Genomic DNA, 14,657 nt, shown 5'->3' with positions numbered 1-14,657 from the left:
TCGGGGCGGGCGAAGACGCTGCCGCTGCCGGAGCTCCCAAAGTTGGCCCTCACCCAGGGGCCTGCGAGCTTCCGACGTCCACATGGCCCGCAGCCGAAGCCTCCGAAGGCAAGTTGCAGCCGCTCCCGCAGCGCCACCACAGCCTCCGAAGGATATATATATGATCCATATATATATATATACGTGCGTGTGTATTGTATGTGTACATATACACACACTGAACTATTTTTCTCTTTGATTATTATATTGTGGCGGTACCCGAGGATTAAGCCACTCCCTGGATCATCCTCCTCGGCAAGGGTTGGACAGGGCTGGGGGAGGGACTGTTGCTACAGGGTTGGCCTGAAGGGGCTAGTTAGAGGCCTCGTGCGTTAGGCTCAGGAGAGAGTGGATGTCCTGTTGCTGGATTAAATTACTGTTAATACTTACCTGGCGTCTTGCCTTATTCCGACCGCGTCCAGACCCACTACACTGGTGACCCTCGACATTTCATCGCAAGTCACGATGGACCAAACGTTCCTCAACACAGTCAACCACCCCTGGACCCTGCCGCACCCCACCCTTTGGACCCTGCCGACCGCACCACTCTCCACGCTGTGGCGCTGAAGCTGCCTCTCCTTTGGACCGATGGGCCTGATTTCTGGTTTGACCAGGCCGAGGCGCAGTTTGCACTGCGGGGCGTGACAGCCGACGCCACCAAATACCTTTACGTTACTGGTGCCCTCGACCAGGCCTCTGCACGATGTGTCCGACCTTTCCTCCGCACCTCCCCCCCCCGGCGGCTAATAAGTACGAGGGCCTCAAGGCCCTTCTCCTACGGAAGTTCAGCCTCAGCGTGGCCGACCCAAATCTCACGGATGACTGGCCTGGGTGACCGCCGCCCGTCGAGCCTGCTGGGCGATACGCTGGCCCTGATGGGCGACCACCAGCCCTGCTTTTTATTTAAGCACGCTTACCTGCAGCAGCTGCCGTCTGATCTCCGCCAGCAGCTCACCAGCAACCCGTTCACCGACATGCAGGCGGTAGGCGAGCACGCCGATGAACTATGGATGGCCGGTCAGCAGGCCCTGGACGTTCTTCCGACGGCAGGCGGTGAACAGGTCTGTGCCTCGATCGACCGCGTCTTCACCATCGCGGCGGGATCTGGCTGCCACGGCACATCTGAAAGAAAAAACAAACTTGTGGTAAATACTTGAAGATAGAGATGGGGATGGGGGTATCTGGAGGTGAGAAAAGGCCAAAACAATGCTGTTCTAATTTTGTTCTGGCCTCTTCTTACCTCCAGCCTCCCCCCCCCCCCCCCCCCCCCCCACCCCCCCTCCCCCACCACTATCTTTCAGTCTGGAGAAGTTCTGAGGCGAAAACTCACCTATTCCTTTTCTCCACAGATGCTGCCTGACTCGCTGAGTTACTCCAGCTTTTTGTGTCCATCTTCGGTGTAAATCATTTCCTTCCTACACACGTGGCAAATATGTTAGACACTAAATGCTGGAGTAACTCAGCGGGACAGGCAGCATCTCTGGAGGGAAGGAATGGGTGACGTCTTGGGTCGAGGCCCTTCTTCAGACTGAACGGCTCATGTCTGCACCGGTCCTGTGCCTGGCAGATCTCCTTGTGGGTGATGACAATGCAGTACCGACTGCCTGTGCTTTGACAAGGATGCAGCATTTCCTGCAGTAATTTGGCCACACAGATGTACCTGCTTACTGCTTCCTTTCCATTCGACAGATCGCAGCCCCCCAGAGCTGTGCTGATGTTCTTCCAACAAGAAGGTACGAGCTGTGGACATTTGTAATGTTAAAACAAGTGATTCATAACACAAAGCCTGTTCAGAAGGGAGTCCCTAAGCTTGATATGAATCGCAACCTTGGAATCCCTGAAGAAAATAAGCCGAGGACATGGAATCTCACTCCTGCAGACGGTAAATTACACCAGAAGCTTCCAATAAACCTTTCCTACCCTTCTCTCTTTCAGTAAATAATTTGACTGCAATTTTCTGACTATTCCAGCAGCGGCAGTATCTCCTGAGGAAGCTCAACTCCTTTGGGGTCAGCAAGGACATCCTCACAACGTCTTACTCCTCCTTCATTGAGAGCGTCGTTACGTTCTCCTTCACCTGCTGGTTCCACCCCATCAGCCTTCAGAACAGAAACCGCCTGCAGAGCACAGCCAAAGTCTGTTCCAAAATTATTGGACTCCCTGTCAGAGCACTCTCTCTACCCTACGCGACCAGCAGGTGCAAAGGTCAGCTGGCAGGATTTTACAGGACCCCTCACACGTCCTGTTCTCTGCGTTTGAGTGGCTCCTCTCAGGACGCCGGCCTCGCTGCCCAGGTTGTAGGACACAGAGGAGAAGGGCAACCTTTGTCCCCAAGGATGTTCAGCTCCTCAACTCCCAACCCCCCCTGTCCCACTGTTCACCCTGCTAATCCCCCTCCAATAGTTTTTGCACTACTCTAAATGCCTTTGTAAATTGCCCCACGGGGACAAATAAAATGTTTTGAACTTGAACGTGAATTCTTTCCAATCTTAGTTGGAATAGTTTGATTAGTAAGGGTTTCAAAGGTTGTGGGGAGAGAACATGAGAATGGGATTGAGAGGGAAAGATCAGCCATGATTGAACGGTGAGTAGACGTGATGGGCTGAATGGCCTAATTCTGCTCCTATGACATATGAACTGATGAACTTATAGTTCATCATTACTGGAGGAACAGCACGTCATATTTCGCCTGGGCAGCTTGTAGCCCAGCGGTATGAACATCGACTTCTCCAACTTTAGATAGTTCCTCTGTCCCTCTCTTCCCCTCCTCCTTCCCAGATCTCCTTCTATCTTCCTGTCCTCAAAATGTCTGCAAGGTCTCATGAAGAGAATATAGTTGAAAGACTTCAACGACCAAGTTAAAAAATTCCTGGCAGGTTGTAGGTGAAAAAATAATCCTAGTTATAGGAACAAGCCAGTAAATACAAATCACTTCCTGGGATAAGTACTAACACATGCTATAACCGCCCGTGGTATAAATCAGAGTGCAAGCAAACAGACTAAGTAGAAAGTGTATTTCACCTAGTTTAGACTAGTATATAACCTCGTTTCGATCTGGCAGGACACATCAGCCGGGCTTATTATTCATATCCCATCAAACTTCAATCCTCTTCAATTTCCAATTGCATATTGTTGTATATTTTACTTTAAACCATATATTACGTAACAGCACCTTTTCAGCAGGTCTGGTGGTATTAATATGTGCAATGACATTCAGCTGTCTAGAACAATGACTTTAGAGCTTGGCTTGACTGCTCAACTCCACAAAATATCCTCAATCCTCATTTATTAATGAGGTTAAACCATTAAACACTGATAAACAAATTGAAAGTAAATACAGTATTAATATTTAATATTGAAACCATCTAAAAAAACTCTTAAGAGTATTATGCTTTCTTGTTGACTGTTTCAAACCTATCACTTTTTGCTGGCTCCAGTTCAGTGATCTATAATTGAACAACTAGATAGAGTCATGTAGCATGGAAACAGGACCTGTGGCCAACTTATCCATGCCAACCAAGATGCCCCATTTAAGCAAGTCCCATTTACCCGCATTTGGTCCATATCTCTCTAAACTTTTCCAGTCCATGTTGTTATTGTATCTGCTTCAATTATCTCCTCTGGCAGCTTATTCCATATACCCTCCACCCTCTGAGTGAAAAAGCTGTCCCTCAGGATCCTATAACATCTTTCCCCTTTCACCTTAAACCTATGTCCTCTGGTTCTTGATCACCCTACCCTGGGTAAAGGACTCTGTGCATTCACCCCAAGATAGATACAAAAAACTGGAGTAACTCCGTGGGTCAGGCAGCATCTCTAGAGAAAAGAAATTGGTGACGTTTCGGGTCGAGACCCTTCTTCAAACCTTTTCTCCAGAGATGCTGCCTGACTCATTGAGTTACTCCAGCTTTTTGCGTCTATCTTCAGTGTAACCAGCATCTGCAGTTCCTTCTTCCACACACCATCCACCCTATGACATTCCCTTATTATTTACTATTTAACTCTTCCACCTCTTATATCCTAACCACTTTCAGTAAATGCTGCTCTAAATAGACAAATGGTTATTTGCCATTCAGAATGTATCGATCTCTTTTTATATATTTTTTTAATTCTTAGGGGCTGTCAAGTTCTGTGTTAACGTTTTCTAGTGGTTGGGAGGTTTCTGCGTGTTTGTGGAATACTGAAAGATGGTGGGAGAGGGGAGTTAAAAAAGAAAGCAGGACATGTATTTATTGATCATTGTTTGCATCCCTTTCATGCGATCCCTAAAGGCCACGTCGTCAGTGTTGTTATGGTATAGGAGAGGCCACAGTCAACTTCCACACAGAGAAAACCTCCCACTGACTATAATAATGACCTGGTAACAGTTTAGGTGATGTTAATTGGATAATCAACATTGGCCAAGACACTTGATAATTTGTGTAAGAAGGAGCTGGAGATGCCCTTTTAAACTAAAGATAGACACAAAAAGCTGGAGTAACTCAGCAGTCAGGCCACATCTCTGGAGAAAAGGAATAGGTGACGTTTTGGGTTGAGACTCCTCTTCAGTGAGAGTTAGCGAAAAGGGAAACGAGATATCGACGGTGATATAGAGAGATAGAGAACAAAAGAATGAAAGAGTTTTTTATTCACAAAATGCTGGAGTAACTCAGCAGGTCAGGCAGCATCTTAGGAGAGAAGGGATGGGTGACGTTTCGGGTCGAGACCCTTCTTCAGTCAGGAAGAATGAAAGATATGCAAGAAAGTATGGATGATCAAGGAAACGTTTCATTGTTGGCTGTGGGCTAGGGGATAACAAGTTATAAAGACAATGAAACTCACCAAGCTGACAGTGAAACTAGTACAATGACTAGGGTGGTGGGAGGGACAGAGAGTGGGGCGATGCAAGGGTTACTTGAAGTTAGAGAAATCAATGTATGAACAGCGACCTTGGTTTAACATCTGAAAAGGGAGGAACACATTTTCTGTGTTTCCATCAACTGTCTACCCCTGCACTTTTGACTAATTGGAATAAAATCTCTTACCATTGGCACAGAATATGTTGGAGTAAATGGGGCTTTGGCGGGGTGATTTGATTTTGCTGCCTCCCTTCATGCCACAGATTACAGTCAGCTACGATTGAATGGCGGAGTGGACTTGTTGGGCCGAATGACCTAATTCTTCCTATAACTTATGAGCGATTACATTTTTGTGCTAAACATTGAATACCAGAATTAACAGTGTGCCTGGATGCTCCTGGATATCGGATTCATTGGTCCAACTCAAAGGCACAGAAATAAATCAGTGTAATCTAGCATTCTTACACTCTGGTACTTAAGTATGATTGTGCCTGTGTACAGTAGGATTTTTACTGAACTGCATGCAAAAATATAATTTCACTGTACCTAGGTGCACATGACAATAAACTCCCATTGAACCACTGAACTATAAGTTGAAGGTATTCACAAAATGCTGGAGTAACTCAGCAGGTCAGGCAGCATCTCAGGAGAGAAGGAATGGGTGACGTTTCGGGTCGAGACCCTTCTTCAGACTGATGTCGGGGGCGGGACAAAGGAAGGATATAGGTGGAGACAGGAAGATAGAGGGAGAACTGGGAAGGAGGAGGGGAAGAGAGGGACAGAGGAACTATCTAAAGTTGGAGAAGTCGATGTTCTGTGCTGCAAGCTGCCAACTGGAAAACATTGATGGTTCAATGGTTCTTCAATAAAATAACTCTTGAGCCATCTGTTTTTCAGTAATGTTGCCTGACCCGCTGAGTTAGTCCAGCACTTTGTGTCTTTTTCAGCCTTCCAGATCTCAGCGTTGATGCTGCAAAGTTAGAGTAGGGACCCAGATGCTTACGTGGCTTCAAGTGGTGAAGAACTGCAATGAGGACCTGGTGAACGAGATGCCATTAGATTTCCTTCAACTCACCAAACTTCCTAAAGAGCATTGGAGTGACCTGTGGCAGCTCAGACAGCCAAGGACTTTGATCAAAGAGAGGCACTGCAGTGTTGAGTTGAAATTCAACAAGATGGGTTTGGTCATGCCTGATGTAAACATAAGGAACTGCAGATCCTGGTTCACCACAAAAAAACACACAAAGTGCTGGAGTAACTCAGCAGCAGGTCAGGCAGATCCATAAAAGGTGATAAAGTACTTTTAAGAATGACAGATTCCATCGTAGTCATGGAGCCATGCAGCGTGGAAACAGACCATTCGGCCCAACTTGTCCACACCGGCCAACATGCCCCACCTACACTAGTCCCACCTGCCTGCGTTTGGCCCATTACCCTCCAAACCTGACCTATCTGTGTACTTGTCTGTTTCTTAAACGTTGTGATTGTTCCCTCTTCAACTACCTCCTCTGGCAGCTCGTTCCATGCACCCACCACCCTTTGTGTGAAAAAGTTACCTCTCGGATTTCTATTAAACCTTTTCCCCTTCACCTTAAACCTCTGGTCGATTCCCCTACTCTGGGCAAGAGACTGTGCATCTACCCGATCTATTCCTCTCATGATTTTATACACCTCCATAAAATCACCCCTCATTCCTTGTTATCCAAGGAATAGTCCCAGCATCTGCAGTTCCTTGTGTCTATTCTAAGACAAATTTCTTTGAGGTTCTGCTATTACACACAGCTAGATTGGGTTAGGAAGAACCCTCAAATCCAGTTCACAAAGGGGACTATCCTTTACCTCCTTCTCAAGGAAAGGGATCAGTACCAGTCCCACTTTGGTGTTTTGCCTGAGATAGTCAATTCTAAAACACAACGTCTCGCTCTGCAATTACTCTGCACATCTGATTACATTCCATGGCATTACTTTAACAAGGACCATCGGCATCTCCACCCCGCCTTCCACCAGCGACCTGAATCTTAACTGAATTAGCTGTTGTTTTGAGAGCAGGTCAGAGTTTAGGGACCTCCCTGAAGCTGGGTGACTTCCTGACTCCAGAAGTGCACTGAGGTACAAGTCAAATCAAGTGCAGCTCCCAATGCTTAAAAATGCATCTCAGAGTGACGTGTATAGACCATTGCAGGCTACGTATCTATGCAGTCTATGACCATCGCAGGGTCTGTGGATCCTGTGTGTGGATGCGTGCAGATACAGTTGGATTCCAAAATAATGAATTCGTTCGCAGCAAATCAATCCACTTGAGCAGTACCCGATTCACATCTATATCCGATATGTCACAGTTGCATTCTACACTTCCAATGATATGCGCCAAGGCAAGTTTTCGGAGCCTCTGTGGCAGCTACTACCTAACCCTCCACTGATAGGAAGAACAGAAAATGAAGGGAAGACATCAAATTCTCCATCGTCATGCACTAATCCAACTTGGACATATAATACTATTTAAGGGAGATGCAAGAGATTGCAGATGCTGGAATCTTGGACCAAACGCAAAGTATTGGAGGAAATCAGCAGGCCAAGCAGCATCTGTGAATGGGGGCATATCAGGTCAGGGCCCTTCTTTGGACTGATTGGACTAGGGATGGAGGGCGGGGGGGGGATTTCCCACAGAACGTCACAGGATTGGAAAGACTGGGCTTGTATTCACTGGAATTTAGATGGATGAGGGGATTTTATAGAAACGTACATTACAAAAGGAACGGACAAGCTAAATGCAGGAACAATGTTCCCAATGTTGGGGGAGTCCAGAACCAGAGGCCAAAGTCTAAGAATAAAGGGGAGGCCATTTAAAACTGAAGTGAGAAAAAACTTTTTCACCCAGAGAGTTGTGAATTTGTGGAATTCTCTGCCACAGAAGGCAGTGGAGGCCAATTCACTGGATGAATTTAAAAGAGTGTTAGATAGAGCTCTAGGAACTCACGGAATCAAGGGATATGGGGAGAAGGCAAGCACGGGTTACTGATTGGGGATGATCAGCCATGATTACAATGAATGGCGGTGCTGGCTCGAAGGGCCAAATGGCCTCCTCCTGTACCTATTTTCCGTGTTAATTCTAGGAGATCCTTTTTCCCTGTTGCTATCAAACTGTACAACTCCTCCCCCTTCTGTCATGGGGTCACGTTTGTGCAATATTACATATGTGCTGTGCAATAACTGGTCACTTAAATTTCATTGTTGTTATAATGCACATGACACTTTCAATGCCTCGTAACTGTATCTATCGACTGGTGACAAACCAATTTCCCATCCTGGATGAATAAAGTTGTATCGTATCGCACCGCTCGATGCCCTCATTGTTAATCCTAGAACTCTACCCAAAGCTTTGTAGGGTACCTTCATGACACGGGTTGCAGTGCTACGAGAAGATGGCTCAACCCAGCTTCTCCAGGGACATGGATATCGACCAGCTTTACCACAAAGATGAACTCCTCAGAATAGCTGGGGAGTGTAGAAGAATTATCATTTGTTATTGGAGATTTATCGACTGCCATACGAAAGGCAGAATGAAATTATAAAATACAGATTTAATTTCAAAATAATTATATTTCATGTTAAACAACCCACAGTGGACAACTTACAATAAAATGAACATATTTTGTGAAGAAGATTTCCCGTCTTTTGTATTGGCCCATTGCATCAACAGGCCAAACAACAAATGTCTTTTGTTCATTGTAGCAACTGAAACTTCCCTTTGTCAGAAAGATATTTTAAGGAGAATAACTCATCCATGAAAACAAGAAATATAGTAATGGCATACAAACGTATTAAAGATTCATATCAAACTTTCTTTTTAAATATAAACTGCTCTAGACTTTAGTGAAGACAACAATAGATAATATTCAGATCTGTGCCGTGCCAAGTCGATAATCAACTTGCACGTCCTGGTTACCCAGAATAATCAATGGAATCATCGAGTCTGTTTACCTGGAACTCATGAAACCGAGTTCCACATGAGACTTCCTTGGAGATTTTTGGTCCTCCACAGATATTCTGCAGCTGGCATTACCACAGACCCTAACTTGCCTCTCGCAAAGATTGTTAGCTGTGCCACCAGGAGTGTCACTACGGAGAGGCCTGTGGAATGGGTGCCTCGGCAGCTAAATTCTGGAGCATGCACTCCCTAATATCTTTAGCAAACTCTATGGGTGTGAACAGTAACTGAGCAGTCTTTGGTGATTTCTTAAACTACCCAATCAAGTATCTCCATCAGGTAACTCTCTCAGGTCCCTTTAAATAGTGATAAATCACGATGTGCCTGTTTTTGCACAGAGACTGGTCCACAAAGGGCATCTTGGAGCTCCAATTTTCAATTGTGAGGGAGCGAATCAGCATTTCATGAACGTTATCATTAGATTTGGATCCGATGCTGGAAAAATGACAGGTGCATCAACACGAACAGGATACAAAAAGTGCCTAGAACACTTTCAAAATGGATAGGCGCAAAAAGCTGGAGTAACTCAACGGGTCAGATAGCATCTCTAGAGAAAAGGAATAGGTGACGTTTCGGATCGAGACCCTTCTTCAGATGGGGGCTGAAGAAGGGTCTCGACATGAAACGTCACCGATTCCTTTTCTCCAGAGATGCCGTCTGACCCGCTGTGTTCTCCAGCGTTTTGTGTCTATCTTCGGTTTAAAACTGCATCTGCAGTTCCTTCCAACGCACTTTTAAAGTGGACATGATTTTACATGGACATAACCAACTTGAGTAAATTAAATTGATTTTTGTATCGTCTGTGCATAAATAAAAGCACTATTCGATCTAGTTTCTCAGCTTGTGTGTACTGGAGACTGAAGTAAAATAAAATAAATTGCATCTCTTAAAGTTTTCAAAAAACAACATTTATTTAAAAGGCACATTCTACTGAGGGATGAATGCCAATCTAGGGAAATGCAAGAGATTTTGTTTCGTTTTTCATTCAATTCCCATATGATATGTTTTAGTGCACCTCATATAGAATTAACATGCCCCTACTCTGAGCCTCAGAAATATCTCTTCTTACTGGACTCAGAAAACAATATCCAGTGCATCAGGTCAACAATTCCAGCATCATTCATCCTTGCAGCTTTTCGCAGTAACTGTAAGTGGAATGTGAATTCTGCACTAACCAACGCCACATCTGTAGGAAGTTTTAGATTGGTTGAGTGCTGGCCCGTGTTCTCTGGCTTCAGACTTTACTGATACCTCCCTGGGAGCTCTCCGATTCTTGAAGCCACCCAATCCGGTATCTCCACTATGAGCAGACTGCTTTCAAAATCCAGTCCCAATATTCAATAAGCCACCAAGGTAACCATTCATTCTTCAGCTGAGCCTTACTGTAAGCTAATCACACAGCAGCTGTTCGACACAAGCTGCGCTACCACAAATACTGATAAAAAGTCCTGCTTGCTTGTTGCTTCTTATTTCTTCCGCTTGGAAGTTTTCAGTAGGAAGTCCCTCTGAGCCTGATACCTCTGGAGAGCCGACACAGCATCATCAACCTATGCAGAAGCACAGAGCAGAGAACAATGAGAGCTCGGCAACAACTGATTCGATGCAATTTGCACTCTTAACCTGCTAGTTAAATAAGTACATTAACTGTAAAACAAAGCAGAAATCTTAATATTAAAAAGATAACAAAGGGCGGCACAGTGACGCAGCAGAGTTGGTGCCCTACAGCCACAGACCCCCGGGCTCAATCCTGGCTACAGGTGCTGTCTGGAAGTAGTTTGTACCTTCTCCCTGTGACCACGTGGGTTTTCTCCAGGTACTCCGGTTTCCTCCCACATTCCAAAATTGTGCAGGTTTTGTAGGTTAATTGGCTTTGGTAAAATTGTAACTTGTCCCTAGTGTGTAGGATGGTGCCAGTGTACGGGTGGTCGCTGGTTAGGCCAAAGGACTCATTTCCACACTGTATCCTTAAAGCCTAAAGTCATAATACGATGTATAAATCTGCATGTAAATTTATAAAGTGTGGGAACCCTTCTTCCTATCCATGTTATTTATGTCATATTATGCAGCATTAAGTATATCTAATCATATTTGCTGAACAATAGCAGGAAAGCTACTATAGCAACTATCGGTTTCATTGTTTGTGTCACCATATTATTTCTCCAAGCTGTTATAGTCCCAGTTCCAACTGAATCCCTGCACTGGCAAGATTATAAATTGAGACTTTAAAGCTGTAATCTGCCTGAAGAACTCAACCAATTGAATCATGATCTGTTTGACAGAAATATTTTAATTCTAAGCATACTTGATGTTTTGAATGAAACCTTGCTCTAATAGTTTTAAAGGTGTTATACCAGATCCAGAAACTAATTCTGATTGACAAAGGTGTCAATGATAGTTGTTCAACATTTGCTACTTTGGAGCACCTCAGTGGGTCAGGCAGCATCCCATGGAGTCATAGAGTGATACAGCATGGAAACAAGCCCTTGGGCCCAAATTACCCACCCCGGTCAACATGTCCCTCCCAGCTACACTAGTCCCACCTGCCCACATTTGGTCCATATCCCTCCATGTACCTGTCTAACTTTTTCTTAAATGTTGGGATAGTCCCTGCCTCAACTACCTCCTCTGGCAACTTGTTCTATGCACCCACCACTCTTGGTGTGAAAAAGGCACCCCTCAGATTCCTATTAAATATTTTCCCTTCACCTTAAACCCATGTCCTCTAGTCCTCGATGCACCAATTCTGGGCAAGAGGCTCTGTGAATCTACCCGATCTATTCCTCTCATGATTTCCTTCCAACTATTCCTCCCATGATTTCCTTCCGCTGACTGGCCCCTGTTCCTCTAGCAATTTATTTTTTGCCCACGATTCCAGAATTTGCAGTCTCTTACGTCAACATTTGCTACCACTGCTTTGCTAATTTTTTTTTAGAATGTTCTTTAATGGTAGACACAGATATATGATCAAACCAATGAAAAGTCTTGCAGGAAGGAACTGCAGATGTTGGTTTACACCGAAGATAGACACAAAATGCTGGAGTAACTCAGCGGATCAGGCAGTATCACTGGAGAAAAGGAGTAGGTGGCGTTTCTGGTCGAGACACTTCTCGACCCAAAACGTCACCTATTCCTGACCAGCTGAGTTACTCCAGCATTTTGTGTCTAAATTCAATGAAAAGTTTTAATTTATTCATACAATGCTTTTTCAAAGAAATTGTGAAGTTTTCCAGGTTTGCTCAAACATCATAATGAATCATCATTTAGCTAATTTCCCATTTGAGCATCATGCAATGCCACTTTCCACCACAGGATTCACCTGAGTTGAAACTTGATGGATCACATGCTTTGAATGTACTTGAATTTAAAAACAGCCGAGCTTAGAGAAGAGAGTGATACAATAGCAATGAAACAAAAGCAAAACTATTCCTAACAAAAGGACTAGAGTCATAGAGTCATACAGCACAGAACAGGCCCTACGGTTCAACTTGCCCATGCCGACAAAGATGCCCCATCTACGCTAGTCCCACCTGCCTGAGCTTGACCCATATCTCTCTAAACCTGTGTAGGAAAAAAAACTGCAGATGCTGGTTTAAATCGAAGGTAGACACAAAATGCTGGAATAACTCAGCGGGTCAGGCAGTATCACTGGAGAAAAGGAGTTTCGGGTCGAGACCCCGAAACATCACCCATTCCTTCTCTCCTGAGTTGCTGCCTGACCCGCTGAGTTACTCCAGCATTTCGTGTCTACCCTCTCTAAACCTTTCATTTCTATGTGCTACAAAAGTCAAACATGAGACTTTTAGCATGTTGGTTGGGCAGTACAAGTCTGAAGTACTAAACGGGAGGAAAAACAAAGTATTCGGATTAATCAAGTGATTGCTGCAAGGGATATTCCATAACACGTTGGAGAAATACATGACGGCAAATTTATTCCAGAAACGAATACTGAATCAACGATCACTAACATGAAAGTACAAGTCAGAGAGTTGAGTGAATACATGAAAATCAACAAATAACAACATCAAAGTCCCAGACAGTATAAAGAAGACAATGAACAGACTGGACGTGAGATGCAGCAGATATGTGAAACACTCTCAAACAGAGTGGTGTCAGATGTTGTTAGACTTCGATAAAGTGATAACACGCATTCTGAAGCTGATGGCGTCTCAGCTTATTTATTCTAGGTCCACAGACAAGCTTCCAATATTCCATAATCTTTGTGCCATTTGTGTACAATGGGGCTAGAAATGCCTAACTAGTTTAGTCTTAGATCTTGGGATCCTTATCATCCCAGAGAGCTCAATATGCCAGAAACAAGATAAGAATTACATATTTTATAACCTGCTCTTAACTTGGCTACCAGTTCTTCATTTAAGCAATTACGTATCTTTAAATCAAGCTTTCCTTCACTTGGTAACGCATTAAATTCCATCTCTTTTACAAAAATGTATAAAAAATGAAAATGAATGACCATTCTTTTACTTTGTTAGCACTTTCCCAAATTCCAGATTTTAAGTACGAAGGGATTTCACCATCAGAAAAAAAAAATCCATTCCAGGATTACCTTAGAGTGGAGGGAATCCGAGCACTCTAAGCAGTGTAGCAGTTCCAAGTTATCCAACTCCAACAGCATTCCAGTGATCTTTCCTGCCAAGACAGGCTGCAAAACACTGATTAACTTGAAAAGCCTTTCACCTGAAAATAGATTCACAGAAAATAATTTGCAAGGATGTTAGCTTGAATAATTGAGCGAGATAATGTGCTCTATCCTTCACACATCAGGCAACTGAATCTCCTGCAACCATAGAGCAATGCTGAACGACTATCTACCTCATTGGTGACCCTCGGTCTATCCTTTGCTGCCTTTACCTTGCACTAAACATTCCCTTATCATGTACCTGTACACTATAAATGGCGTGATGGTAATCATGTATTATTTTTCTGCTGACTGGTTAGCACACAACAAAAACTTTTCACTGTACCTCGGTACATGTGACAATAAACTAAACTGATAAGGTTACATTTAACTCATTTATAACTGGAGATGACTATTGGCTGATATTCATGCTGCAAGGGTTAATTGCACTTATTGGACTCTGAATGAGTGTTGTCTGGGTCTTGCAGCAAGAATGATGGATTGCTTCATTTGCTAAGAGTTGCAAATGGAATAGAATATTATTTGCAAATGATTACATATTCCTACTCCTGTAATGGCAGTGGACAGATAGATTTATAGAATTTAGTCCAACACCTAAATGGGCAGAACAGCAGTAGAGTTTCTGCCTTACAGCTCCAGAGACCCAGGTTCGATTCTGACCACGAGTCTGCACGGTGTTTGTACGTTCTCCTCGTGACTTGCACGAGTTTCCTCTCGTACTCCAAATATGTACAGGTTTGTAGGCTAATTGGCTTGGTAAATTGTAAATTGTCCCTAGTGTGTGTCCGATAGCATTAAAGTGCGGGGATCGCTGGTTGATGCAGACTCATAGAAACATAGAAAATAGGTGCAGGAGGAGGCTATTTGGCCCTTCGAGCCAGCACCGCCATTCATTGTGATTATGGCTGATCGTCCCCAATCAATAACCCATGCCTGCCTTCTCCCCATATCCCTTGATTCCACTAGCCCCTAGAGCTCTATCTAACTCTCTCTTAAATCCATCCAGTGATTTGGCCTCCACTGACTCAGCTGGCTAAATGGCATGTTTCCGAGCTGTATCGTTAAACTAAAATAAACTTTCCACAGTATAGAACATGAATATACAATAAAATGAGACGGATACAGCTTCCATTCA

General features: G+C 44.1%; 1 protein-coding gene across 2 annotated transcripts in view; it reads right to left on the bottom strand.

Moving 5' to 3' along the window:
* Positions 1 to 8,489: 8,489 nt before the first annotated feature.
* Positions 8,490 to 14,657, bottom strand: part of LOC144594461 (E3 ubiquitin/ISG15 ligase TRIM25-like) — a 33,176-nt gene continuing 27,008 nt past the window's right edge. Inside the window, exons 9-10 of one of the 2 annotated variants that reach the window (XM_078400955.1) lie at positions 13,430 to 13,560; positions 8,490 to 10,412 (exon numbers count right to left, since the gene is read on the bottom strand). In XM_078400955.1, coding sequence (XP_078257081.1) covers positions 10,332 to 10,412; positions 13,430 to 13,560 — 212 coding nt within the window. In that variant the 3' untranslated portion in view covers positions 8,490 to 10,331. The remainder of the gene's footprint in view (positions 10,413 to 13,429; positions 13,561 to 14,657) is intronic. The other variant, XM_078400956.1, reaches the window with a different exon arrangement.

This window comes from Rhinoraja longicauda, chromosome 6 (genome assembly GCF_053455715.1).
Source record: "Rhinoraja longicauda isolate Sanriku21f chromosome 6, sRhiLon1.1, whole genome shotgun sequence".
NCBI classification, from domain to species: Eukaryota; Metazoa; Chordata; class Chondrichthyes; order Rajiformes; family Arhynchobatidae; genus Rhinoraja; species Rhinoraja longicauda.
Note: the sequence above shows the minus strand (reverse complement) of the source record. Positions and strands in the feature narration are given on the sequence as shown.